Source organism: Phyllobates terribilis, unplaced genomic scaffold, assembly GCF_046119375.1.
Source record: "Phyllobates terribilis strain yellow unplaced genomic scaffold, ASM4611937v1 Scaffold_2__4_contigs__length_985480577, whole genome shotgun sequence".
NCBI lineage: Eukaryota > Metazoa > Chordata > Amphibia > Anura > Dendrobatidae > Phyllobates > Phyllobates terribilis.
Genome location: NW_027362762.1, coordinates 195187104 through 195214883, shown reverse-complemented (window position 1 = coordinate 195214883; position 27780 = coordinate 195187104). Strand labels below are relative to the sequence as shown.

At 47.3% G+C, this 27780-nt stretch overlaps 1 protein-coding gene across 5 annotated transcripts in view; it reads right to left on the bottom strand.

Annotated features, from left to right (window-relative positions):
* ITGA7 (integrin subunit alpha 7) overlaps window positions 1-27780 on the bottom strand; it is a 218412-nt gene that overhangs the window by 108758 nt on the left and 81874 nt on the right. For all 5 annotated transcript variants that reach the window (XM_073663764.1, XM_073663763.1, XM_073663762.1 and 2 more), the window contains exons 2-3: window positions 20054-20181; window positions 14724-14803 (exon numbers count right to left, since the gene is read on the bottom strand). In XM_073663764.1, the coding sequence (XP_073519865.1) occupies window positions 14724-14803; window positions 20054-20181 (208 nt within the window). The remainder of the gene's footprint in view (window positions 1-14723; window positions 14804-20053; window positions 20182-27780) is intronic.

The following is a 27780-nucleotide window of genomic DNA, read 5'->3' as shown; positions in this document are numbered from 1 at the left end:
GGCTTTGTAGGTCAGTGTTAGTAGTTTGAACTGGATACGCTGGGGGAATGGGAGCCAATGAAGGGATTTGCAAAGGTGGGTAGCATAGGAGTAGCGAGGCGAGAGATGAACAAGTCGTGCAGCAGAGTTGAGGATGGACTGGAGGAGTGCGAGAGTGTTAGCAGGTAGGCCACAGAGGAGGATGTTGCAATAGTCGAGGCAGGAGATGAGGGAATGCACAAGCAGTTTAGTAGATTGAGGGTTGAGGAAAGGATGGATTCTGGAAATATTTTTGAGCTGGAGGCGACAGGAGGTGGCGAGAGCTTGGATGTGGGGTTTGAAGGACAGGGCAGAGTCAAGGGTTAGGGCCCCGTCACACTAAGCGATGCAGCAGCGATCCCGACAACGATACGACCTGTCAGGGATCGTTGCTGCATCGCTAATACATCGCTGGTGAGCTGTCAAACAGGCAGGCTCACGAGCGATCAGGGGAGCAGCGATATCGTGGAAAGAATCGTTCCACGATGTCCTGCTCCCGTTACCAGCCTGCTGCAAGCAGGAGCAGGCTGGTAACTATGGTAAACATCGGGTTACTAAGTGCGCGTGTGCCCCTAGTAACCCGCTGTTTACCATGGATACCACTCTGCTACGGTGCGCAGGAGCCTCCGCGCACCGTAGCAGAGTGGTATCCATGGTAAACAGCGGGTTACTAAGTGCGCGCGTGCCCCTAGTAACCCGATGTTTACCATAGTTACCAGCCAGATCGTTGGTCCCACTGGTCACACACAGCGATGTGTGCTGGCCAGCGGGAGGCCAACGACCAAAAAATGGTCCAGGACACTTTGCAACGATCAGCGACCTCACAGCAGGGGCCTGATCGTTGTAACGTGTCACACACAGCGACATCGCTGGTGAGGTCGCTGGTGAGTCACCAAAACCGTGACTCAGCAGCGATATCGCTAGCGATATCGCTATGTGAGACGGGGGCTTTACTCCGAGGCAGCGGATTGTCGGTACAGGGGAAAGAGTAATGTCATTTATTGTGATAGAAAGATCAGGTGGGAAAGATATGCGAGATGGGGGAAAGATAAGGAGTTCAGTTTTGTCCACATTGAGCTTGAGGTAGCGGGAGGAGAAGGAGGATATGGCTGCTAGGCATGCTGAGATTCTGGACAGCAGAGAGGTGACATCTGGGCCAGAGAGGTAGATCTGGGTGTCATCAGCGTACAGATGGCACTGGAAGCCATGGGATTTTATGAGCTGTCCCAGGCCAAGGGTATAGATTGAGTAGAGTAGGGGTCCTAGGACAGAGCCTTGAGGAACTCCAACAGAGAGGGGGCGGGGTGACGAGGTAGTTTGGGAGTGGGAGACGCTAAATGTGCGGTTAGAAAGGTATGAGGAGATCCAGGATAGGGCAAGGTCTTTGACGCCAATGGAAGAGAGGATCTGTAGTAGGAGGCAATGGTCAGCTGTATCAAAAGCAGAGGACAGATCAAGAAGAAGCAGTACAGAGAATTGTCTGTTAGCTTAGGCTGTAAGTAAGTCATTGGTGATTTTGGTAAGGGCAGTTTCGGTGGAATGTTGGGGGCGGAAGCCGGATTGTCGGTTGTCGAAGAGAGAGTTAGATGAAAAGTGGGAAGAAAGTTCAGTGTGAACATGTTGCTCAAGGGGTTTGGAGGCAAATGGGAGCAGCGATATGAGGCGATAGCTGGACAAGGCGGTTGGGTCGAGGGATGGCTTTTTGAGGATGGGCGTGATTGTGGCATGTTTGAAGGCAGCGGGGAAAGTACCAGAAGATAGTGATATCTCTTCAACCTGAGTTAGGGATGGGATGAGTGTGGGGAGGAGGTGGGATGGGATGGGGTCGAGTGCACATGTGGTGAGGTGTGATTTGGAGAGGAGACCAGTAAGGTCTCTTTCCGTGATGTTGGGAAGGGAGGTTATGGGGGTAGGGAAATGGTGTGGAAAACACAAAGGGGTTGTGGTGGTTGGACAGTAAAGACTTGCCGTGTTTGCTCAGTCTTGTTTTTGAAGTGTGTGGCAAACTCCTCAGCAGAGATGACGGAGGTCGGAGGGGGCAGTGGAGGGGGGAGGAGAGAGTTAAAAGTGTTGAATAGCTGTTTGGGGTTGTAGGATAGGGAGGATATGAGGGTTGTGAAGTAGGCCTGTTTAGCGGAGGTGAGTGCTGATTTGAATGCGAGTGTTGCTTGTTTGAATGCAGTGAAGTCATCTTGAGTGTTACGCTCGCGCCCGGACTGACTGGCGTGAGCGTGATTAGTGATCCCACTGTACCATAAACCGAGGAGTGCCTGGAGGGGCGTAACTAAGTATCAACCCGATCCGACCAAGGTCCACGGCGGCTCAGTCGACTCCGTGGACCAAGGAGGAACCGAGCAGAGGGACCAGGTGCGACTCCAGGTCAGACCCCGGTCACAGTTGTTGACCCACACTGGGGAATGCAGGAACAGGCAGGTTAGACTGGCATACAGGCAGGTGGGTATTGGCAAGTACGGCTGGTATGCAGAAAGGTGGGTACTGGCAAGTACGGCTGGTATGCAGACAGGTGGGCACTGGCAAGCACGGCTGGTATGCAGACAGGTGGGCACTGGCAAGCACGGCTGGTATGCAGACAGGGAGATACTGGCAAGCACGGCTGGAGTGCAGACAGGGAGGTACTAGCAGGTTGGAGCGCAGGCTGGACAGGGTCCAGTACAGACTGGGAGACAGGTACAGAGCCGCAGATGCAGTAGACTAGCAGAGTAAAGCGAAACCGCCGGAGCGGAGGACAAGGCAGAGCAGAGAGGAACCGCAGGTGCGGTGGACAAGGCAGAGCAGAGCGGAACCGCCGGAGCGGTGGGCAAGACAGAGCAGAGAGAAGCCGCCGGAGCGGTGGGCAAGGCAGAGCAGAGAGAAGCCGCCGGAGCGGTGGGCAAGGCAGAGCAGAGAGAAGCTGCCGGAGTGGTGGGTAAGGCAGAGCAGAGGGAAGCCGCCGGAGCAGTGGGCAAGTTAGAGCAGAGAGAAACCGCCGGAGCGGTGGGCAAGACAGAGCGGAGAGAAACCGCAGGTGCGGTGGACAAGGCAGAGAGGACAGGGCTCTGTTCACATGGACCAGACACGAAAATGCAGGAAGATGGCTAGAACACAGGAGGAAGATACGGAGGAAGGGAAAAGGGACAAGCAGAACCAGATACACACAAGGTACTTCACATGAAGTAGCGAGTGGACACAAAACTCACAAACAGAAGTACAGAGACAAGGAGTTGGAGTTAGGTGCAGGTTCAGATACTGCAGGAAGAGGGAAGGTACGGACATAGAGACAAACAGGTAACAGGCTAGGATACAGTTCAGACAGGAACTGCTACTGCAATGAGATACAAGAACGAGCCTGGGTATACAGCACCCAGAGTGGCGGAAACAGACTAGAAGTCAGAGATAACAGGTCTGGGTATGCAGCCCCCAGAATGGCGGAAACAGACTAGAAACAGGACAGGACCTGGCAATTCAGTAGCAAAGACTAACTGAGTGAAGGTGTTGCTCAGGCACCTCCTTCTGGGTGGAGGGGGTTTAAATATCCAGTGACTCACAGCAATAGGCTGGAGACGCATTAGGGGTGCACCCACAGCAGCTATAAGAATCAGGAAGTAACGGGGCCGCCGCCCTAAGCAGTCAGTCAAGGGACATTCACACAGCATGAACTGGAGCAAGGTTTGTAGGCTGGACTGACAGGTAAGATTGCGGTCTTGCATAGTGGGAGGTGGTGCACTATGCAAGCACGCCGCCAGGGATGTTACTGTACCCCCCCCTTTACGCCCCCTCTTCTTCAAGCCTGCAAGGGTCTTCTGCAGAGAATTTGGAGGCCAATCCTTCTCTTCAAGAGGATTACCTCTTCTGTCCATTAGAGGAAATGAAACTGGTCTCATCATCTTGGTGACTAGGATGCTTCCTCCTATCAAGCCATCCTCAGCAACAGGTGAAGTGGGTGAAGTACCAGGAACAGCACACAGAAAAGTCTCTCTCCATTTGTTATCAGGTTGCACCCTGGTGGATTCAGGGGACAACTGGAGGTCCTCCGCCTGGTTGGAGGGGTGCAGAGACTCGGGGGTAACCACCGCCTTGCGTACACTTTGCCAAGCTTACTGGATGAAGTGGGCGGCGTACCAGGTACAGGTGTAAGAAAGTCTCTCTCCATTTGTTATCAGGTAGCACCCCGGGGAATTCAGGAGACAACTGGAGGTCCTCCGCCTGGTTGGAGGGGTGCAGAGATTCGGGGGTAATCACTGCTTTGAAGTACACTTTGCCAGGCTTACTGGATGAAGTGGGCGAAGTACCAGGTACAGGGTGTAGGAAAGTCTCTCTCCATTTGTTATCAGGTAGCGCCCCGGAGGATTCAGGAGACAACTGGAGGTCCTCCGCCTGGTTGGAGGGGTGCAGAGACTCGGGGGTAAACACCGCCTTGATGGACGCAAGACCAGATTTATTAGAGACGGAGGGTCCTTGCTTTAGGACCATCTTCAGACTGGTTTCAGAGATGACATGTCTGTAAGGCGGGACGGTACCTGAAGCCAGATCATTGGTACAATCGTCGAGACTGTGTGGGGACATCGCCTCCGCTCCTCTTCCTTAGGAGACTTCAGCACACAGCGAGTCAGCAACTAGCAGATCTGGTGAAGAAGAAGAAGAAACTGCTGACTGTCCTGAAGATGTGGGGACTGGACATCCCTTGTACCTTAGCAGTCCCCCAGGATACACCATGCAGGATCTCCAGACCTGAGCGGGCACTAGATCTCTCGGCTCTGGACGACCTGTGGGTAAGCCAGTCAGCACCTGGAATGTGAACTTCTTCATGTGTAATGCTCCAATCTGGAGCTTAATTTGTACAGACATATTTTGACTGTTTCTGAGTAGGGCTCGTCCATCTGCTGACAATGCCCAAACCGGCTTCTGGAGTTGTCGGACGGGAATCAGACACCGATTCTTCAAGGCTTTAAACCCGAAACTTCCGGTTAATCCGAGGCCTTCACTTGCCACGGAGACAGTCATGGTCATCTGTGGAGAGGAAACACTAACGCCAAGGGCAGCCTCTCCTACAGGCCTAATGTCTTAGGATTCTCCAACCTTCGCTGGACAAAGACCGTCAGGGGGTCCCAGACCACCGCAGCGGGACCGCAATCCGATTTTGTGACTGAGTTCTGGCTTCTGCTTTGCCTGACGAACATAGTCATCCTTCATGGATTCTGTGCGGAAAGCTGCCTCTACAGGCTGGGGAACAGGAGGTCTTTGGGAGGACAGAACCTGGCGTGACGGTTTACCTCTACGCCTTGCACGTCTGGACTGCCTCTTGAGGTTGGGAAGAGAAGTATTCTGTGGAGCATAGTCATCCTGTGTGGATTCTGGGTGGGCAGCAGTCTCTTCGGGCTGGAGGACTGGTAGGCTACCTACACACATTACCCATCGGGGCTGCTCCGGGATATTGGGAAGGGAAGCTTTAGCAGAAGCTTCAGGATTAGGGTCATCGAAGACCATTAGAAAGGCCACCAGGAAGGCCTGCAGGTCAAAGACGATAGGATCCCATGCTTCCCATAGGGGGTGATTCATTTCAAGGCGTCACCCGCTAGGTAGGACATCATAAATGCCACTTTAACCCGATCGGTAGGAAAATAGTGAGCATAGAACTTGAAATGCAGCATGCATTGCTCCACAAATGCACGGCTTCGTTTTGGATCCCCATAGTACTGTGGTGGATCCGCAGGAATGAGTGCTGATAGATCCATTTGGGATGGTGCGTAAATCGCCTGGGCCATAGCTTGAGAAAAAATTTTTTCTTGGTGCACGTATTCGCCAGACAAGGATTCAAAATGTCTTTGAGAGCGAAAGGCCGTGGGGCTCAACGGGAACCATGGCCTTAGCAAACTGTTACGCTCGCGCCCGGACTGACTGGCGTGAGCGTGATTAGTGATCCCACTGTACCATGAACCGAGGAGTGCCTGGAGGGGCGTAACTAAGTATCAACCCGATCCGACCAAGGTCGCACGGCGGCTTAGTGGACTCCGTGGACCAAGGAGGAACCGAGCAGAGGGACCAGGTGCGACTCCAGGTCAGACCCCGGTCACAGTTGTTGACCCACACTGGGGAATGCAGGAACAGGCAGGTTAGACTGGCATACAGGCAGGTGGGCATTGGCAAGTACGGCTGGTATGCAGACAGGTGGGTACTGGCAAGTACGGCTGGTATGCAGACAGGTGGGCACTAGCAAGCATGGCTGGTATGCAGACAGGTGGGCACTAGCAAGCACGGCTGGTATGCAGACAGGTGGGCACTGGCAAGCATGGCTGGAGTGCAGACAGGTGGGCACTGGCAAGCACGGCTGGAGTGCAGACAGGGAGGTACTAGCAGGTTGGAGCGCAGGCTGGATAGGGTCCAGTACAAACTGGGAGACAGGTACAGAGCCGCAGATGCGGTAGACAAGCAGAGTAAAGTGAAACCGCCGGAGCGGAGGACAAGGCAGAGCAGAGAGGAACTGCTAGTGCAGTGAGCAAGCAGAGCGGAGCGAAAACCGCAGGTGCGGTGGGCAAGGTAGAGCAGAGCGGAACCGCAGGTGCGGTGGACAAGGCAGAGCAGAGCGGAACCGCCGGAGCGGTGGGCAAGGCAGAGCAGAGAGAAGCCGCTGGAGCGGTGGGCAAGGCAGAGCAGAGAGAAGCCGCCGGACCAGTGGGTAAGGCAGAGCAGAGGGAAGCCGCCGGAGCGGTGGGCAAGTCAGAGCAGAGAGAAACCGCCGGAGCGGTGGGCATGTCAGAGCAGAGAGAAACCGCCGGTGCGGTGGGCAAGACAGAGCGGAGAGAAACCGCCGGTGCGGTGGACAAGGCAGAGAGGACAGGGCTCTGTTCACATGGACCAGACAGGAAAATGCAGGAAGATGGCTAGAACACAGGAGGAAGATACGGAGGAAGGGAAAAGGGACAAGCAGAACCAGATACACACAAGGTACTTCACATGAAGTAGCGAGTGGACACAAAACTCACAAACAGAAGTACAGAGACAACGAGTTGGAGTTAGGTGCAGGTTCAGATACTGCAGGAAAAGGGAAGGTACGGACATAGAGACAAACAGGTAACAGGCTAGGATACAGTTCAGACAGGAACTGCTACTGCAATGAGATACAAGAACGAGCCTGGGTATACAGCCCCCAGAATGGCGGAAACAGACTAGAAGTCAGAGATAACAGGTCTGCATATGCAGCCCCCAGAATGGCGGAGAAACAGACTAGAAATAGGACAGGACCTGGCAATTCAGTAGCAAAGACTAAGTGAGTGAAAGTGTTGCTCAGGCACCTCCTTCTGGGTGAAGGGGGTTTAAATATCCAGTGACTCACAGCAATAGGCTGGAGACGCATTTGGGGTGCGCCCACAGCAGCTATAAGAATCAGGAAGTAACGGGGCCGCCGCCCTAAGCAGTCAGTCAAGGGACATGCACACAGCATGAACTGGAGCAAGGTTTGTAGGCTGGACTGACAGGTAAGATTACGGTCTTGCATAGTGGGAGGTGGTGCACTATGCAAGCACGCCGCCACGGATGTTACATTGAGTATGTGTTTTCTTCCAACGCCGCTCTGCAACCCTGGACGCTTGTCGAAGCTGTTTAGTGAGGTTGTTGTGCCAGGGTTGCCTGTTCACTCGTCGCGCTCTGCCATGCACAAGAGGGGCGACCGAGTCAATAGCTGGTGCAAGAGTGGCATTGTAGAAAGCGATGGCGCTGTCTGTGTCATGGAGTGAGGATATGGATGTCAGTGGTAGAATAGAGTCAGAGAGTGTGTGAGTGTCTAGATGTGCAAGGTTTCTGCGGGGGTGTGCTAGTTGCCGGACATGGGTGACAGGTGAGGAGGACAGGGATGAGAATGTGAGTAGATGGTGGTCAGATAGGGGTAGGGGGGAGGTTGTGAGGTTAGATAGGGAGCAGAGTCGGGTGAAGATCAGGTCTAGTGTGTGTCCGTCTGTGTGGGTGGCTGAGGAGGACCACTGAGTAAGTCCAAAGGATGAAGTAAGCGACAAGAGTTTGGATGCTGCTGACTGGCGAGTGTCAGTGGGGATGTTGAAATCACCCATGATGATTGTGGGAACGTCAGCTGAGGGAAAGTAAAGAAGTAGTACCATCTATAGTGCATGAAACTAGCTCCTGTCCTTCCTCCTCCTCCTCCTCTTCCTCATTGTCACCCAATCCACGTTGGGATGAGATGAGGCTTGGCTGCGTGTAATCACCCTGTATGGTTCCTTGCTCCATCTCATCGTGCTCTGCCAGCAATGCATCCTCTTTGATTGTGAGCAGAGAGCATTTCAGAAGACAGAGAAGCGGGATGGTGACACTAATTATGGCGTCATCGCCGCTCACCATCTTGGTGGAGTCCTCAAAGTTTTGGAGGATGGTACATATGTCTGACATCCATGTCCACTCTTGAGGTCTTATGTGTGGAGTCTGAACTGAATACCGACGGCCTTGTTGATGCTGGTACTCAACAACTGCCCTCTTCTGCTCACAAATCCTTCCCAACATCTGTAGTGTAGAGTTCCAACACGTGGGGACATCACACACCAGTCTGTGAGCCGGAAGCTGCAAACACTGCTGAAACATGGCAAGGGCGGCGGAAGCTGTAGCTGACTTTCTAAAATGGGCACACAGGCGGCATACTTTAACAAGCAGATCTGGCAGCTCCGGGTAGGATTTGAGAAACCGCTGAACCACGAGGTTAAGCACATGGGCCCAGCATGGTACGTGTGTGAGCTCGCCTCGCCTCAGAGCCGCCACCAGGTTCCGGCCATTGTCACACACGACCATGCCTGGCTGTAGGTTCAGTGGTGTGAGCCACAGATCTGCCTGCTCTTTCAGAGCTGTCCACAACTCTTCAGCATTGTGCGGTTTGTCACCTAAGCATATTAGCTTCAGCACAGTCTGTTGCCGCTTGGCCGAGGCAGTGCTTCCAGCTTGTGACTGATGTGGTCATTTCGGAGATGGAGGCTGAAGAGGAGGAGGAGGCTGAGGAGGATGAGGTGCAGGAGCTGTAGGCCGTGGGGGCAACCCTGATTGACCTAGGGCCCGCAATCCTTGGTATTGGGAGGACGTTTTCCGTCCCAAGGTCCAACTGGGTCCCGGCTTCCACTATGTTAACCCAGTGTGCTGTCAGCGAGATGTACCGTCCCTGCCCACAAGCACTTGTCCACGTGTCCGTGGTTAGGTGGACTTTCCCGGTAACTGCGTTGTTGAGGGCATGGCTAATGTTTTGGGACACGTGCTTGCGTAATGCGGGGATGGCACACCGGGAGAAATAGTGGCGGCTGGGGACCAAGTACCGATGGACGGCCGTCGCCATCAGGTTGCGGAATGCTTCCATCTCCACGAGCCTAAAAGGCAACATTTCAAGCGCAAGCAGTCGTGAAATGTGAGAATTTAGTAGTGTGGCCTGTGGGGCGTTGGCTGCATATTTGCGCTTGCGTTCCAAGGACTGGGGAATGAACAACTGAACGCTGCGCTGGGACAAGGACATGGACGTGCTTCCTGATGCTGCTACTTGAGAGTGTGCAACGACAGGTGCAAGGCAGGAGGCATCTTTGCATGCACCATGGACAGGGGATTGGCTTGCATGCACAACAGCGGAAGAAGCAATGGTGCCACCTGCAGACACTGTTCCTGGACCCTGAGGTTCGGCCCACAAAGTCGGGTGCTTTGCTGCCATGTGCCTGATCATGCTGGTGGTGGTCAGGCTGGTCGTTTTGCCCCCCCTGCTGATGCTGGCCTGGCAGGTGGTGCAAATGGCCTTTTTGGGGTTATCGGCGGAGTCTTTAAAAAACAACCAGACTCGGGAAGACCTAACAGTTGTGCTGGCAACTTCCTTCGTGTTGGTGTTACGGGGAACGGTTGCCTGCCTTCTTTCTGCGGCCACCACACTGCTGCTTCCTGCCTGTTGGGGTGCTCGGCCTCCCTCCCCCTGTGTGCTGCTGTCCTCGCTCTGCATGTCCTCCTGCCAGGTTGGGTCAGTTACTATATCATCCACCATCTCGTCTTCCACTTCTGCACCCTGGTCCTCCTGACTTTCTGGCAATTGTGTCTCATCATCATGCACCTCTTGTGACACTTTCGCACCGTCACCTTCATGTGACCGTGGCTGCTCAAATATTTGGGCATCGCTACACGCGTTCTCCTCTTGCCCTGCTTCAAGTGGACCGGGCGAGAGGCCAAAATCTATAAATGGAAAAGTGAACAGCTCTTCAGAGTGTCCAAGTGTGGGATCAGTTGTCTCTGGGTACTCGGCATGGTGGGAGGAAGGAGGATCAGGGTGAGGAATATGCGGTCCAGACTCACAGCTACTGAGACTTGACCGTGTGGAAGACAGGGTGGTGGTGGTGTTGGCTGTGGCTAAGTGACTGGAAGCATTATCCGCTTTCCAACCAACAACCTTTTGACACTGCTCTGGGTTCAATAGTGGTGTGCTGCGGTCCCCTAGAAATTGGAACAGGAATGTCAGGCGAGAAGATGTGGGTGTTTGTTGTGGCACAATTTCAGCTTGCCCACGGCCTCTGCATGCACCATTACCATCACATCCAGTTCCCTGTCCCTTGCCACGTGCCTTGCCCATTTTAAATGGAGGACAGTATCTTCCATGCTCACTACAAATGACTGAGTTTGGAGCAAACTTATATGTGATCCATGTGACGAAGAAAACAGAGTTTTAAATACTTGGCCTGTAGGTAAGTAGTTTGAACAGCAAACTGTTGTGAATTGCTTCACTGACACACTGAAAGAAATGGCAGTATTTTCTGACCACGTATATGTGCTCAGTGTGACAGAGAAAACACAGTTTTAAATAGCTAGATTTCTAGCGCTGTAGTGTGGAAAGGATAAGGCTGTATTCTGCATTGCCAACAAGCAAATGGCGCAGAAAAACAGTGTTCTCTGGATTGCTTTTTAAGCAAATAATGAGCATTAAGATCCAAAGAAAAGTATCCCTGGCCCCTGAGACCTGGGCCTTTGTCTAGAAATATCTAACAGCAGCAGAAGGCAGAATTGGAATGGAGCCTCTTGTACTATGTGCACTGCAGTCTGCTATATACCCTGCCTGCCTGCCTATATACACTGCTTGCCTGATATCTCTGCAGATGGATTAGTTAGTCCTCAAAAGGACTGTTTGTTAAGATGGATATGTAATGTACGGTTTTTCTCCCTACACTACCTAATACACAAGCAAATCTCACCATGACGCAGCAGCACATCTCCCTACACTGTCTGATTCCGGAGTGACTGACGAGCATTGCAGCGCCAGGTCTGATATAGACCCGACGACGCTATGCGGCCAGCCAATCACTGTAATGCCACAACCATCATGGCTACAGCATTACAGTGAGTGGCAGGCAATCCCTGCATGTTCATTGGCTCTGTAAAGGGCGCCAAACATGCAGGGAGGAGACCGGAGCTCCCGCCGAGCAACCCCGGAAATACTCGGCGAGCGCCGAGCATCTCGAGCGGTGAGATGCTCAGGCGAGCACCAAGCAGTAGCGAGCATGCTCACTCATCACTAATAGTCAGCCATCTGCCTTCACAAACTGCAATGGTCACTTGTCGAGAGCCGCTGCAACCAAGTAGTGGCTACCAGCCTCACATCTGACAGAACTATATTAGTAAGTTATAGAACTTACTATTTAATTCAGATTTATGTATATTTGTTTTTCCTGGAAAACCCCTTAAAGGCTCCCATAGTGGTACATAGGCCCTATTCCACGCTTCTGTACACCCACATATTAAGTGGGATGCTTAAAAACCCATTCACACTATGCAGCATCTAGGGCACGATTTTTCAAATGCTAGCTTGCACTTTCGATCACATTTTCCCTCCATGATTTGTTGCTATGCTATACCAGCCTGTACCCTCTTATTTCCATAACGTGTCACAGACATGTGAATTTCAAGCAAAGTAAAAATAAAAGAAATATATTAGGTTATGATGCACTTCTTGTAAAAGCATTTGCTATCTGTCAGTAAGTGTATCTTCTCAGTTTTTATTTTCTTTGTTAATTGCAACTTATGCAACATCCATTTATCTTTTTTGGCTTCTTTCTCCTGTTTTATCTGGCAAAACTACATAAAAGCTATTTATTTTCATTGTCATGGGAAACAACAGCAAGCATATGAGAGCTGTGTCATATCCCACAGCAATGCAAATATACAGCATTTTCTGGCTGCTGATACACACTGAAATATAAAAGGGTAAGTTCAGTGGAAAAAGGAGAAAAATGTCATATATAATTCAGAGCATGTAAATGCGGAGTAAGAAAAATAATGTAAAGTGCATAGTTACTGTAGGCAATTCCACTGACATAAATATAGGTAGAAAATTTAATAGGAAACAATGAAGAAAACTAGTGCAGTATTGTAATATCAAAGTCAACCAATCAATAAATCCTCATGTTTTATAAGGATTTCTATTCTTGTTCTAAAAAGACAAGGATTATTTTTGTAACACACTTGTAAAGCCCACCCCCCATATGATAGCTAGCTTTCAGCCCTACATTATGATGGCTATGTCGCCTGACTTACCCATACACAGGAGTGCTTACTCTGCCGAGCGCCCCTGTGTTCGCTACGAGAAAGTCGCTGGCAGAAAAACTCTGGAGGCAGCTTCAATACTTCTTAGAGAACAAAAGGTTGAGCCCTAAAATCAGATATGCCAGATCTTTATCTTATGATGTTGGGGGCTCCTGTACACATTAGGGCTCTTTCACACGTCCAGATATCCTTGTCCGTGTGCGTCACACGTGTGGCAACCGCGTGCCACATCAGTATCACATGTACCTGGGAATTAGAGCTGTTTCCAAGTGCCGTGTGCTGAACGCTTCCCTCATCATTGTCCCTAGAGTAGTGTATTCTCCCCCGCTATTTCCTAGTGTAAAAATTAGAATAAAATTAAAAAATCCTTATACTCACCTTTCTGCAGATGAAATAAGTGTCCCACTCTGTAATCCATCTGACTGCACAAGCAGAGGAGAATGACTCGCTGCAGTGAGCGGGGCCCTGACCAGTGCTGAGCTCACTGAGCGGTGTCCTGTCACTCACTGTGTCAGCGTGTGAGGTCACCTCAAGCCACCGCAGACACTGATGCAGAATTATCGGTTAGATGGAATACAGAGTCGGACAGTATGTCGGACAGGTGAGTACTATGGTTATTTTTTATTTCATTTTTTTACAGGGGGCAATGGCTTCAGGGAATTAGGTGTAAATGTGAGAATAATGTTTTTTATTTTATTCTTCTTTTACACTTGCTGGACACAGCGAGGGTGGAATACAACTGTCATCATTGTCCCTTGCTCACGCTGATCTCAGCACCGGCAGGGGACAATGATTGGAACAGAGCGAAATTTACTTCTGATTCCCAGGCGCCGGTACGTGTCACATGGATGGCACACGGATGTCATCCATGTGTCAGTGTGCACGTGTGCGGGACGTTTTGCGGCCCGTGCTGGGGGTAAAAAACGGACATGTCGGCGTGTTTTGCGGTCCATGGAAACACACTGACATGTGCACAGACTCATTCATTTGAATGGGTCTACGTGTGTCAGTGTCTCCAGTATGCGTGGAAACGGACACCGCACTCGAAACTCGAAACACGGACGTGTGAAAGACCCCTTAGACTGTAGACCGAACCTGTCGATATCAGCGGATTCACTATTTTTTTAATGTATATGGGGGCCTTACGGCTGTATTCACATATGGACAGCACTATGTCCTAGTTTCCATCCGGCATTTAATTCATTCATTTTTGTGCTGGACAAATGGGATCTAGGGGCCGGATCACATCCATTAATGTAAAATTCGTATCAGGAACCTGGAGCAAATTGTGAATAAGCCTGAAGGCAGGTCATGCATTTTTACATCAGTTTTGCCATTAGTTCCGATTTATTGAACTCATCCTGGTGCAACGAATATATGTGAACCCAACCTAAATGAGTAGCTGCCAACCAATAGCACAGGTCTCACGCTTGATGATATTGAACATCCAGTTCTTGGATGTGTTCAGATAAATGACAGATTACTGATATGTCAGGCATTTTCATATGTTACTAGTGCTGTCAGTGTACTGAGATATATGTCAGCGGGACAGAGCAATGCCGTTTGGGCGTGTTTTATTGTGATTTGGTCATGCTCATCATGCCACTAATCATGGTAACACTGTAAGATATGAGGCTCCTTTGCTTTCCTGCCAATCCATCTGCCAGAAGTCAAACCATTCTAATGGGAATGAGGGCCTGGTGACTATTCCCCAAGAACAGACCTAGGGAAAGAGCAGATCAAGCATCTGGAATTTAACATGCTCTATCCTTTCTTAAAGCAAAGATAAGCCGATGCCAGAGAAATCTAGCTGTGTTTTTTTCCTCTCTCCCCATTGAAGCAAGCATACACATTCAGATGTTTATAAGGCATTTTGCAATAATAGATGCTGGACTAACACGACACCTTTCTCAGGAGTATGTCTGGTTTAAATGTTCCAATCCATTTGTATTAGTAACAGAGCTACTAAAGAAATATTTAATTTTGTTGGTTAACCATTGATAGAAATACTTTCATTTTATTGGCTTGTATGAAAAAAGAGATCGCAGAGATGGAAAGCCAAATGAGAAGGGCCGTCTGTCACGTTCATCATTGCAAAACAATAACTGAGTGATTCTCATTTAACTCAATATAATCAAATAGTATAAAATGCAACTCACCACAATCTTTCCCCCGGGACCTTGGCTTTTCACTGTGACTCCAAGCCATTGGTTTTCTTTACTCTCCCTGTTCCTATCCACTGGTGGAGACACAAAAGCTTCAGTTACAGAAACAATGCAGAAATAATATATATATATATTATTATATAATCTTCTTGCCTAACAGTTGTCAAAGATAAGTAATAAAAATGTCAACACATTGTGACTGCAAGCCAACTTGTCCATTTTCCTGCTTTTCCTTCCATAAGAACAAGTAGAAAGTCGTGGGCATCTCATGTACCAGCGATCCCAAGAAAGGAACTCTGAAATCCCAAGAACAGAACTCTGTCGCTCCATTCATTGTCTATGGGACTGCCAGAATATAGTGCTATTGTGGCACCCCAAGGATCTGGTTTCCACAGTAACAGCAATGTTATGTCTGAGAGCAGGTGGGAGGTCTCTTGGTCAGGGATCCTATGCATGCCACACCTCCTGCCCAGTCCTGGGAGGGGAAGAACTTCCCCTATATAAACCTAGGGCTGAGGCAGGGTTAGGGAGTAGAGAAGAAGTAGAGACAGAAGAGAAGCAGATATAGGAAAAGAACATCAGGAGCTCTGTGGGAGCAGTGTTATAAGGAGTCAGGGGCTGGCAGCTGCAGAGCTCGCCCTGACTGAGAAGCTATCACCGGACCCGGAGTCCGAGGCTGTGGGGACTAATCTTTACCCAGCAGCAGAAACCGACCGGCAGGGGATTTCAGGTCCTCTGGTCAAGAAACCCGAAGGCACGGTCACACGCGTGGGACCAGCACCGCCGTCGTGGAGCGGACGCCACAAGAAGGCCTCGAGTCACCGGCCATACGGGTGAGCACCACACGGTACACTCAGGGACGTGGGCTACTTTTACCCGCCTCTAGCGAGGTAGCCAGAAGAGTACAATTAGTTGGGGAGGCCTACAACTCCGCCTGGCCAGGGGAAATCCCATCTGCTCAAAGACTGACCAGGCCCCGATCGCTAGCCAGTACTCCGGGAGGGTCTATCTTTATCACCAGTAAAGACCCTGAACTACACCGCATCGTCTCTGAGTGATTCCTGCTTCCCCCATCAGCCACGTCGGCTGCCCTGAGGCCATACCCCTCCCGTTGGGGGTGATACTATCACGCTGCACAATCCTACCACCGGCCTCAGCGGTCTGCCCTGCAGCGGCAGCTCCTTCGCTGCATTCAACGGGTGGCGTAGTCGTCCAACATCTACCGCTAATACATCGCCGCTCAGTTTGACTCCCTAGGCACGGACCGGGTCACCGCCACGAGACTACAACCCTCAACAGATCCGGCTCCGGGTAAGCTCCCGTGCGCGCGATGCCGTGCAACAAAGGCCCAGGGGCGCGTCACTATACTTGGCTGTCTATGGCAGTCCCATAAACAATGCATGGAGAGTAAACTGTGCATGCAGACCCCAGCTTTATTCAAGATGGGGGGGGGGGGCTAGAGAGCCAATTTCCAGGGTTCCTCATCTCTGTTCCTGGGATCACACGGGGTCCCAGACGGCAGATAGTTATTGATCAGCAAGAAATCTCCTATTAATAGGAAATAATAAACCTTTAAGACTAAGGTCCATGTCCCATTTCACACGTGTCGTTCATGTTCTATCCGTGTTCTTCACAGATAGTACAGATAATAATAATTCATAGTCTACGGAGTTGTTCACTGGTCTGTTTTTTTGCAAAGCGATTGTCCACAAAAAAAGAAAAAAACAAGACATGTCTGATTTTCATCTGATTGACAGATCAAAATCGCTCATACAAGTCAAAAGGTCCATGAAAAAATATGGACATCACATGGATGCAACAATGATGCCTCTTTATTAATGTTTAATGGGTAGGATAAGCTTGGAAGTATTTTGGACATACAAGAAAAATTGATAACACTGATGGTAAAATTTCACACATGGACTACGTTTCTCCTTATGGAGAGTGACACACCAGCACTGCTGGTGTGTCACTCTCCATAAAGAGAAACGTTACCCCTTAGACCTCAGTCCAGAGCCTCTCACCTAGCCAAATCAGTTTTCATACTTTGCACTGACGAGGGCCAACAGCCCGAAACACCGTGTCTGCAAATTGAGATTCTGATTTGGCTTTTATCCGAAGTCATATTGCACGACTCGTTAAATGGTTGATTGTGACTTGTAGGATTGCTGCTTCCAATAGGTGGCACTATAGAATACAAGTCCTCTTTTTCTCTCAAGAGGCAATTTGCATACACATGGACTAAAAATGGATGAAAATCTGGTCCAGCACATTGATGAAAACATCCTGCTTTTTCTTGCATGCAAAAAAAAAAGGACATATGAAACCAGACTTATAGACATATCTTATATATCATATATTTTGCATTTTGCTTATGAACATTAATACAATGTCTGACGTTTTCCAACTACGTACAGTTATGCCATGAATTTATGTATCTTTTATTCCCTTCAATTGAAACTACTAACTGTATGTAGAAAAGGGAGAGAGAGGATCCCTGTGGTTGTGGTTCTGCCCAGTATGGGCGCTGTGGCGTAAAGCCAATGGCGGCAGACCACGCGACTGCTATGGGGCCCGTGAGCTGGGAGGGCCCATAGCAGTCCAGGGGCAGACATAACCCTGCTGGTGCAGCTGCGCCGGGGGGCCTGCCGATGCAGCGTCTCCCTGCTCGTGGCGGGCAGGGAGCGATCCCTGCAGCTCCATTGTTGACAGGACAGAATGGCAGCGGAGCTGCAGAGATCCGTCCTCTGCTTCCTGCCCGCCGCTTCCTCCCTCACACAGGCACTCGCTGCTTGATAACGTCATCATGTAGCGCGGGCCTGTGTGAGGGAGGAAATTGCAGACAACAAGGATGCTGCGGCCTGCGGGGGAACGGGCAGAGGTAAGTGGGTTTTTTTTTAAATTTTTACTGAAACGCAGGGGAGAGCAATAATGAGGCTGATGGGGCTGGGGAGAGCAATGGTGGGGCTGGTGGGGCTGGGGAGAGAAATGGTGGGGCTGGGGAGAGAAATTGTGGGACTGATGGGGCTGGGGAGAGTGCTGATGGGTCTGGGGAGAGCAATGGTGGGGCTGGGAAGCACAGTGATGCTGCAGCTTGCGGGGGAATGGGCAGAGAGGTAAGTGTTTTTTTTATTTTTACTGAAACACTGGGGAGAGCAATAATGGGGCTGATTGGGCTGGAGAGAGCAATAATGGGGCTGATTGGGCTGGAGAGAGCAATAATGGGGCTGATTGGGCTGGAGAGAGCAGTAGTGGGGCTGATGGGGCTGGGGAGAGCAATGATGGAGGTGAGGGAGAGTAATGACGGGGGTTGCTGGGAGAGAACAATGATGGGGGTGCTAGGAGAGAGCAATGTCGGGGGTGCAGGGAGAGAGCAATGTCGGGGGTGCAGGGAGAGAGCAATGTCGGGGGTGCAGGGAGAGAGCAATGTCGGGGGTGCAGGGAGAGAGCAATGTCGGGGGTGCAGGGAGAGAGCAATGTCGGGGGTGCAGGGAGAGAGCAATGTCGGGGGTGCAGGGAGAGAGCAATGTCGGGGGTGCAGGGAGAGAGCAATGACGGGGGTGCTGGGAGAGAGCAATGACGGGGGTGCTGGGAGAGAGCAATGACGGGGGTGCTGGGAGAGAGCAATGACGGGGGTACTGGGAGAGAGCAATGATGGGGGTGCAGGGAGAGAGCAATGATGGGGGTGCAGGGAGAGAGCAATGATGGGGGTGCTGGGAGAGAGCAATGATGGGGGTGCTGGGAGAGAGCAATGACGGGGGTGCTGGGAGAGAGCAATTACGAGGGTGCTGGGACAGAGCAATGACAGGGGTGCTGGGACAGAGCAATGTTGGGGTTGCTGGTAGAGAGCAATGACGGGAGGTGCTGGGACATAGCAATGACGGGGGTGTTGGGAGAGAGCAATGATGGAGGTGCTGGGACAGAGCAATGATCGGGGTGCTTGTATATTTTCCGTGTGCACATAGCCTTACAGTTAATTGGGGAGAGTCACAGAGACTGAATAATTTGTATTATTGGCAGGTGGAGATTATATAGTTAATGGGGGGCACAGTGCTGCTTATCACTTTATATTTTGATTACTAAGTGGCTAATAGTATATTAATGGGGGGTTACAGATCTGTATTCAGGGGCGCAGTGCGGGGGAGACACATGTATATATACAATATATGTGACCTTGTTATTATCTAGGCTGGAGATCATCATAAGACGAATCGTGACTGGGAGATGTCGACATGAAGGTCTGACCAGATGGAGAAGAAGCAGCAGAAACCGACTCTGATCAGACGAGACATCAGCGGTAAGTGCCTGGATGTAAATATTATTCTCTATCTGCACTATATGACTTGGAGTGATAATGTTACATGTAAAATCCCTTAGGCTGCATTCTCACATTTATGTGAAATATCAGATTTTTTTATCGGATAGTCCACGAACTTGTATAGTTTTATAGATCCATTCACACATCCATGAAAATCACGGATCTGAGAATGAGATCTGTGAGGGTCAGAGAATGTCCTGTCCTGATCCGATTTTGAGGATTAGAATAGGACATGCTCAATGCGTCTGTAAAACAGGGCAGCACACTGACACTGCACACAGATGCAGGAATGTAGCCGTATTATGTATAGCACAGTCCCTTAGTACATAGTGTACTCACTTATTATGTATAGCATACGCCCTTAGTATATAGTGTACTCGCTTATTATGTATAGCGCCGTCCTTAGTTATATTGTTTCATCTTTTATTATGTATAACACCCTCCCTCATTACCTACCATCCTCTCTAGCTCTAGGGCTCACAATTGGGGAATCATACTGTGTTGGGGTCAGCAAACTTTGCCCTGGGAGTTGAGGTGAGGTACAGTAGGGTCATTATACTGCGCATGTGGACGAATTCACAATGGGGGTATCATACTGTGTTTGGGGGACACTTTTGTTGGTATCACACTTTATAGGACAATGAAAGAGGAGCCTAGGACGTCAGCAGGAGGAAAATTACTTTGTAACGGCTGGAAGGTTGTGTGATCTGCTCTTCTGTGACCCTGACAATTATTTTCATTTTTTTTGGGGGGGGGGGGGGGGGGCAATTTGAACTTCTGCTATGGGGCCCCATAAATCCTATGTACGCCCCTGTATGGGTGCCCTAATCACGCCTATATGCAAAGTTATAGCACCCAGTTTTCATGGCTGTACTGGTTGGCAACCAACACTGGCATAATAGCGCATGTGTCACAGACAAGATGACAGCTCTCTTGTCCTTAGTAAATAGTGTGCAAATAGAAATGCATGTAAACTGGTGACAACAATGTGTCTTATACACTGTACCTTCATCATCTATGTCAACCCGTTCACAGTCTTTGGCTTCTGCAATCAGTGGACATCCATAGAGACCCCCGGTTCTATTTGAAAACTGCTTTGGTAATGACGGTGTCTGTGGAGCTCCCACCAAGAGCCTGAAAAATAACAAAACACGCTATAATATACTATGTACTACTGTATACTTACAATATAGTGTAGCACAGCTGTAACAAAAGAAACAAAAGGTGCTGCCATTAATACTGATGCCACTGGCGGACGTAGACAGAAGAGGGCTCCGGTGCAGAAACAGTAAATGGGCTCTTTGAAGTCCAATAGCTCATCATAATGCACTTCAACCTGATTTGGAGGTAGAATTGCCCCCCTTACCTCTTGGGCTCCTGTGTAATTGCACCAATGATATGTCCACCCTTGACTGATGCTACAGGACAGGGTCTACGTAAATAGTGGACCCAAGATAGTGATTTCAGATCGATAGTCAGATTGCCTCTTTTTCTCTGCTGGATGTTGGGGCATTTTATGAGAGTATATTATATGTATAGGTCCGTCTGCCCAAAGACCAAAGAATCTGCAAAAGTTGTTCCGCAATCAGCCTAAGGAGCAGAACAGCCATCATTGGTTGCCATAAATCTGTTCTTCTTTGGTCTTGGTTGATTAATGCATTTTACTGTAAATTACCACGGTTTTAGATGTGATTATTGACAACGTAATTTATAAAGGAAAAAAAAATTTAATATGTAAACCAGCAAGGCAAATCACCACACTAGAAAACTGTTATATTTCGCTATAAACCATTCATAGCTTTGCCACATATTAATAGTCAGCGCAGCACACTACCGTCTATGTGAGCCTAGCCTAGTGGCATTAGGCTCATCAGAACAGAATTTTATGTACATTTTAAAAGTATTTTTGAGTTTCAGAAAACTGTTTCTAGGCACAGTTTGTTTAAAAAACTCAAACTGTACTTTATTCACGCTCCATGGGCCCAGGGCTGAGTCTCTGCCGCTGCTGGCGGGCTGTGTTACTGTCTGCAGTGCTGACGGCATTTAAACAGCACTGGAACCAATAAGTGAGCTCAGTGGCTGTGCCTGAGCAGAGAGCATGAGCCTCTGAGCTCACTGACTGTCTGCAGCACTGTCAGTATTGCAGACAATAACAGACACTGGGAACAGCGGCAGAGACTCAGAAATGGACCGGGGGAGTAATACACAGTTTAAAAAAAAACGGCATCTGGCGACAGGGGTTTTCTGAAATTGGAAAACCTCTTTAAGTATAAAATAATCCATTAACTTTAACATTGTGACGTAATTTTGCTATGTTCTATATAATGGTTTGCATAGGCAGCCTTTGGCACTCCTTGGCATATGGTAGCATTCACACAGGCTCTAGGTATCTTTGTCCAAACTGGCTGATTTATTAAAGTTCGTAAGTCTTCACCATAAAAAAAAATGTACAGCTTCTGGCATAAAGCAGAAACAAAACAAAAATTATCCATACAACTATATGGCTCAGCCGTTCAGATATCACAGGGATTAGTCCAACTCTCATTAGGACTAAAGAGCACAACAGTTCTTTCCACCTGTCCACACAGACCCCGAATGAGGCAGCTGAACTATCTTATATATCCCGTTCCAAGTCCTGGAGATAAGGAAACGGCCAGTCCCAGCCAGCTCTTTGGCCGTTCATAAAACCCGAACCCAAAATCTGGGCCCATTAGAGACACCTCTCAGCACTATACATGCTGGAGCCTGCTTCTCCAGGTCCTACATCACTGAGGATTGCCACCTCAGTGAAACATACCTCCTGTCTGGACCTGTCCAGATGCCACCGTACAGTGGGTGTGCTGTATGTATGCACTGTAGTTCCTGTAGATGGTCCCCAAGAACAGGAGCTAAGGGAATCGCATTAACAGTTTTAGTATATTTTTTAAAAGGGATGGCTTTATGTTCTAGAACAAAGTATACAGTACGGTGCTAAAGATTTAGGGAGGTGTAGAAAAAATGCTGCAAAGTAAGAATGCTTTAAAAAATAAAAGTGTTAAAAGATTATTGCTCTCTATTAACAAAATGTAAAGTTAAACAAAAGAGAAATCTAAATCACGTCAATATTAGGGTTAACCACAATTTGTTTTCAAAACAGCATCAATTATTCTAGGTACACTTGCACAAAGTCAGGGACTTTGCAGGATTAAAATCAGGTGTATGAGTAACTAATTATACCAAACTGCTGATAATGATCATCATTTTAATCAGGGCTGTGGAGTCGGAGTCGAAGTCGTGGAGTCGGAGTTAGTTTTGGTTGGAGTCGGAGCCGGAGTCGGTAGAAATGTACCTACTCCGACTCCAGCTTTAAAAAAAATGTATTAATATTTCATAATTGAACTTTCATATGAATTTTATAAATGTTACTCAAATATATATGTTCTGTCAAACTATGAACAACAGTGATGAGCAGTTCTGCTGGAGATAGAGACATTTCTTACTTCTTGTGTGTCACTGTTCTCCACTGCCCTTATCTAATCTTATACTTGGTTAACCTCATGCTGCCCCAACCCCCTTACTTACAATGTATGAAACTGAAAGTGAAAATGTGTTGCAAATTCTTAGTAGTAAAGCTCCTCCTCTAGACTAGATGTTTACTAGGTGTGCGTCTTCCAAGCATCTCACAGCTGCTACTCAGAAGAGGAAGACTAAGAAGTATTATCCTTTCAACAAACTTTGCATCAGTTAACTGTGAGTACATGAGGAATAACAGTATTACTGACCACTATATCAGTTGTACGACCTGGCAATAATTTTGTACAATTGTTTTTAGGAAAAACAATTGTCATTTGGATTGTGAATGCAGAATTAAAAACCTGAGAATGTCAAAGAAGCGTCACATTAAATCAGCTGTATTTGAACATTTCACCATCACTCAAGATAGAAAACATTATGTCTGTCAGTGTATGACAAATGATCCAGACGAAAACAAATGCTGTGAAGCCAAGATCAGTGTATATTCAGGCAAAGATAAAAATGCTCCTACCAGAGCTTCTAATCTAAAGAGACATTTACAGCGCTTTCATCCAGAAGTACTGAAAGCAGTGGATGAGAGACTGCATCCAAACCAATGAACCAGTGCCCAGCTCTTCCAGCCAAACAAAGGAGCTGAGAACTTTGCAGCCATCAGTTGCAAGATATTTTGTCAGTGACAAAGTTACTGTGACAATGACAGTAGATACATTTAAAAAACAGATCATAGAGCTTGTTGTAAAGGATAGTGTGCCTATTTCATTATTTTCACAACCAGCTTTTGTGTGTCTGAATGGGGAAGTGGCCCGCAAGCTTGGTGTTTCTCTGGAGAGAGAGAGTATTAGAAAATTAGTAATCGAAGAAGCTTTTAAACAAAAGGAAGAACTTAAAAAAACTCTCAAGGGACGCATTCTGTTTCTTAAAATGGATGCCTGCACACGTCACAGAGTGAACTATTTTGCCATCAATGTCCGATTTGTTTGTGACAAAAATGAAATAGTTACCAAGACATTGGCAGTAAAAGACACCAAAGTTCATCACACCAGTGAGTTTCTCCAGGTCTTGGTGGAAAAGGTTCTGCAAGACTATGAACTTAAAAAAGAGCAAGTTCTTTCTGTCGTAACTGACAATGCTTCAAATATGATAAGTACTATTAAGCTAATGAGAGTAATGATGGTGACCAGCAGCTAGAAGAACATTCTGGGTCCACAGACACAGAAATGTTTGAAATAGAGGAACACAGTATTGTAACGGAGGAGCAAACTGAAGTTGCTTCAGATGAACAGCAACATGATAGTTTAGATGATCTTGTTGAAACTGTGTCAATACGTTCTTTCATTCATCACATGCGCTGTGTTGTGCTTACGCTACAGCTGGCTATAAGACAGTCTGCAAGAAGGACATGCTGCTGCACTGATTGGCAAGGTGAGAAAATTGGCTACTGTTGCCAGAACCCCTAAAGTTGACTCAATTTTGAAGAGACGTGCTGGAAAAGGGGCAATTATTGATCAAGCCACACGATGGGGCAGTACTTACTTAATGATTCAGCGCTTGGTTGAACTGAAAACCTTTCTTGTAGACATGGTTAACCCTCAACTGACGCTAAATGAAAGTCAGTGGAATCAGGTGACTGAGCTGGAAAAATTGCTAGAGCACCCATTTACAGTGACTAAAAAATTACAAGCAGAGGACTTAACGGCAGGTATTTTCTTAAAGAAGTGGAAGAACCTGATGTTTCGCCTGTCCCAAAGAGGAGGGTTAATTGCAAGTGGCATTGCTACATCAATGAAACGGAGAGAGGAGCTACTATTACAAAATAACATTCTTTTGGGAGCTGTTTATGTAGACCCAATGCATCGGATTCTTCTAGATGATCAACAGCTAACTAAAGGAAAAGAAGCTCTGTTTGAAATAGCAGTGAGGATGAAAGGGTTGCAGAACAGTCAGGAGGAACAAGAAGAATTTGGTCGTCCTGCCACATCTTCACCCTCATCATCAACTGATGAAGAATTTAATTTCGAAAAATATTTGGATCACAAGGACCGTGCAAAGCGTTCCCGCATAGAAGAGTCATCCCCATCAAAGAACACAGCCAGTACATTTCAGCAGAATTTTTCATGTGCACTAAAAGAAATTGAGAAATTTGACAGTTCATCAAAAATAACAGTGCAACAAGCGATTCCTCTGTATTCTGACATTGTCAGAGATGTTGCCCGAGTGGTTACTGCTTTGCCACCAACCCAAGTTAGTGTAGAGAGGTTGTTCTCTGCTCTCAAAATAATTAGATCAGATTTGAGGGCATCCATGAAGGAGGATCTGACAGAGGCAATACTTTTTCTGAGGACAAATTTATAGATTTCTTCTTATTAACTGCATAACAGTGTTTATTGCATATTTACTTACAAGAGTTTAGAAAAGTTTATAAAAGTTATTTGCTATATTCTAATTGTATTCTAATAAATATAGTTTTAGCTCTAAGTGGTCTGATTACTTATATGATGGTGAGAAACTGAATAAGCACGATGTTAATATTTTACAACAGTAAATTTATTGTTACGAATTGGCCATTTATGAAGGAGTCGGAGCCGGAGTCGGAACCTGATAAAATCCAGGAGTTGGAGTCGCAACTGTGGCTTACCGACTCCACAGCCCTGATTTTAATATAGGTTGTAGGTTGAAACACAGCCAGTAACCAATAATAGGATAAGGAACAACCAAGCTCTGCTACAAAGGTGAGGTTGTGGCTGACAGTTTCGTGTCACAGATCACACACCATGGCAAGACTGAACCAAACATAAGATAGTTATAGTGCATCAGCAAGGTCACTCCCAGGAAAAGATTTCAAAGCAGATGGATTTCAAGTTGTAATGTTCAAGCTCTTATGAAGAAGCTTTGTGAAATGGGCAATGTTGAGGACTGTAGACGCAGTGCTCGACCAAGGAAATTTAGAGAAGTAGATGAAAGACACATCATGCTTTCTTCCCTTCTAAATTGGAAGACATCCAGCAATCAGCTCTGAACAGGCAGCACCAGTGGGACTCAGATACACCCACCTACTTTTCAGAGAAGTGTAGCCAGGATTGGTCTTCATGGAAAAATTGTGGCTAAAAAACACTCCACCCTTTGGCATGGAAACATGGCAAAGTGAGTCAACTATGCATGAAAACATAAGAACTGCGGTGCAGAAAAATGACAGCAGGTGCTCTGGACTGATGAGTCAAAATGTGAAATATGTGGCTGTAACAGAAGACCGTTTGTTTGCCAAAAGCCTGGAGTGTAGTACAATAATGAGCATCTGCAGGCAGAGGGAAGCATGGTGGAGTCTCTTTGCAAGTTTGGGGCTGTATTTCAGCAAATGGACTTGGGGATTTGGTCAGGATTAATGGTGTCCTCAATGTTCCTTGCAAGTTTGGGGCTGCATTTCAGCACATGGACTTAGGGATTTGGTCAGAATTAATGGTGTCCTCAATGCATGCACATACTTATCAATCATGAAATACCATCAGGAAGGCATCTAACTGGCTCCAAATTTATTCTGCAGCAGGACAACGGCTCCAAATAAACAGCCGAAGTTATTAAGAACTACCTTCAGCATAAAGAAAAGCAAGAGCCATTGAGTCTGTGTGGGATTACATGAAGAACATAGAAGGATATGTGCAAGCCTACATGCACAGAAGATCTGTGGTTAGTTCTCCCAGATGTTTAGAATAACCTCCCTGTGTACCTAGAAGAATTGATGCCGTTTTGAAGGCAAATGGTGGTTACATCAAATATTGCATTTTGTTAAAATGATAAAAATAAAATATTGACACTTTGTTTTAAAGCATTCTTACTTTGCAGTATTTTCCCATACCTGCCTAAAATGTTTGCACAGTAATCAAAAAAATTAATGCTACACATGTATGTATACAGTGTACACACACATGTATGTATACAGTGTACACACACATGTATGTATACAGTGTACACACACATGTATGTATACAGTGTACACACACATGTGTGTATACAGTGTACACACACATGTGTGTGTATATATATATATATATATATATATATATATATATATATATATATATATATATATATATATATATATATATATATATATATATATATATATATATATATATATATATATACACATACACACACACACACACACACACACACACAGAGCATATACTATACATGACTTCATGTTTTAGTCGTTCCTTCCATGTAACATAGGAGTACTATGCGGCTTTAGGACACTTGTTTTATTAATACTTTCTGAAGTGAACACTGTAACTGCACAAATAAGGATATTGTGGTTCAAACTTAGGTAGAGATGAAAGAGTTACATTTCCGAACATAGAGTTACAGACATTTTCCTATATACAATCTCAGCATAACTTGTCAACGGGCGGCTGTGAGCATTGAACACTAACACATCCCACACATAGCCCAGCTGGGCACACACGCCCAGGGACATACACAAGAGCTGCTTCTGGACAGAGTGTACCAACATAGCGGTGTCTCAGCCAGTGCTGTGGATAGAGAAAAATGTTGTACAAGATGTTATTTACTTGATAACCTGACTACTGTTTTCAATACTTGTCCCAAACACAGTCAATGGTCTTTCTGCAAACAATGTAAACGGTCAGAGATCAAGAATGAAGAATTCTTGTAAAATAACATTTATACAAATTGTGAGATTAGAGTATCGATGTGATAAAAGTCGAAGGAGCACAACTGGAGGCCTTCCTAGCTCCCCACAGCTAGCTTCTACAAAGCTCATAAAATACAAACTAAACATAGAAAAAGTAATAGCTGTGTATAAATAATGGGATTAAATCTTGTAAAAACATATAAAAACTATGAGTAAGTGCATGTAACATCTTCAGTGACCACTACTAACCGTTCAAGTGAGTCAAGCCACTCACCCACTTGTAACACCTCCGGGAAACAGGGGCACCTTTGTGTATTGTTATGAGCCAAATTAGGCACGGATGCCACTGCACTGAGCCAGAGATGATGCACGGAGCAGGAATTCTGACAAGAAGACAGCTACCAACAGCTGTACAACTACAAGCCATGCCACAATGTTAACCTTTTACATGGTAGAAAGCAGCTGGTATCATTAGCTTTCCTATGTACTGTATAGGCAGCTTGTAGGAATTAGTCTTATCTCATCAAAAAGATCACATCTGATAATAACTCAAGTAACTGCCATTAGGAGCA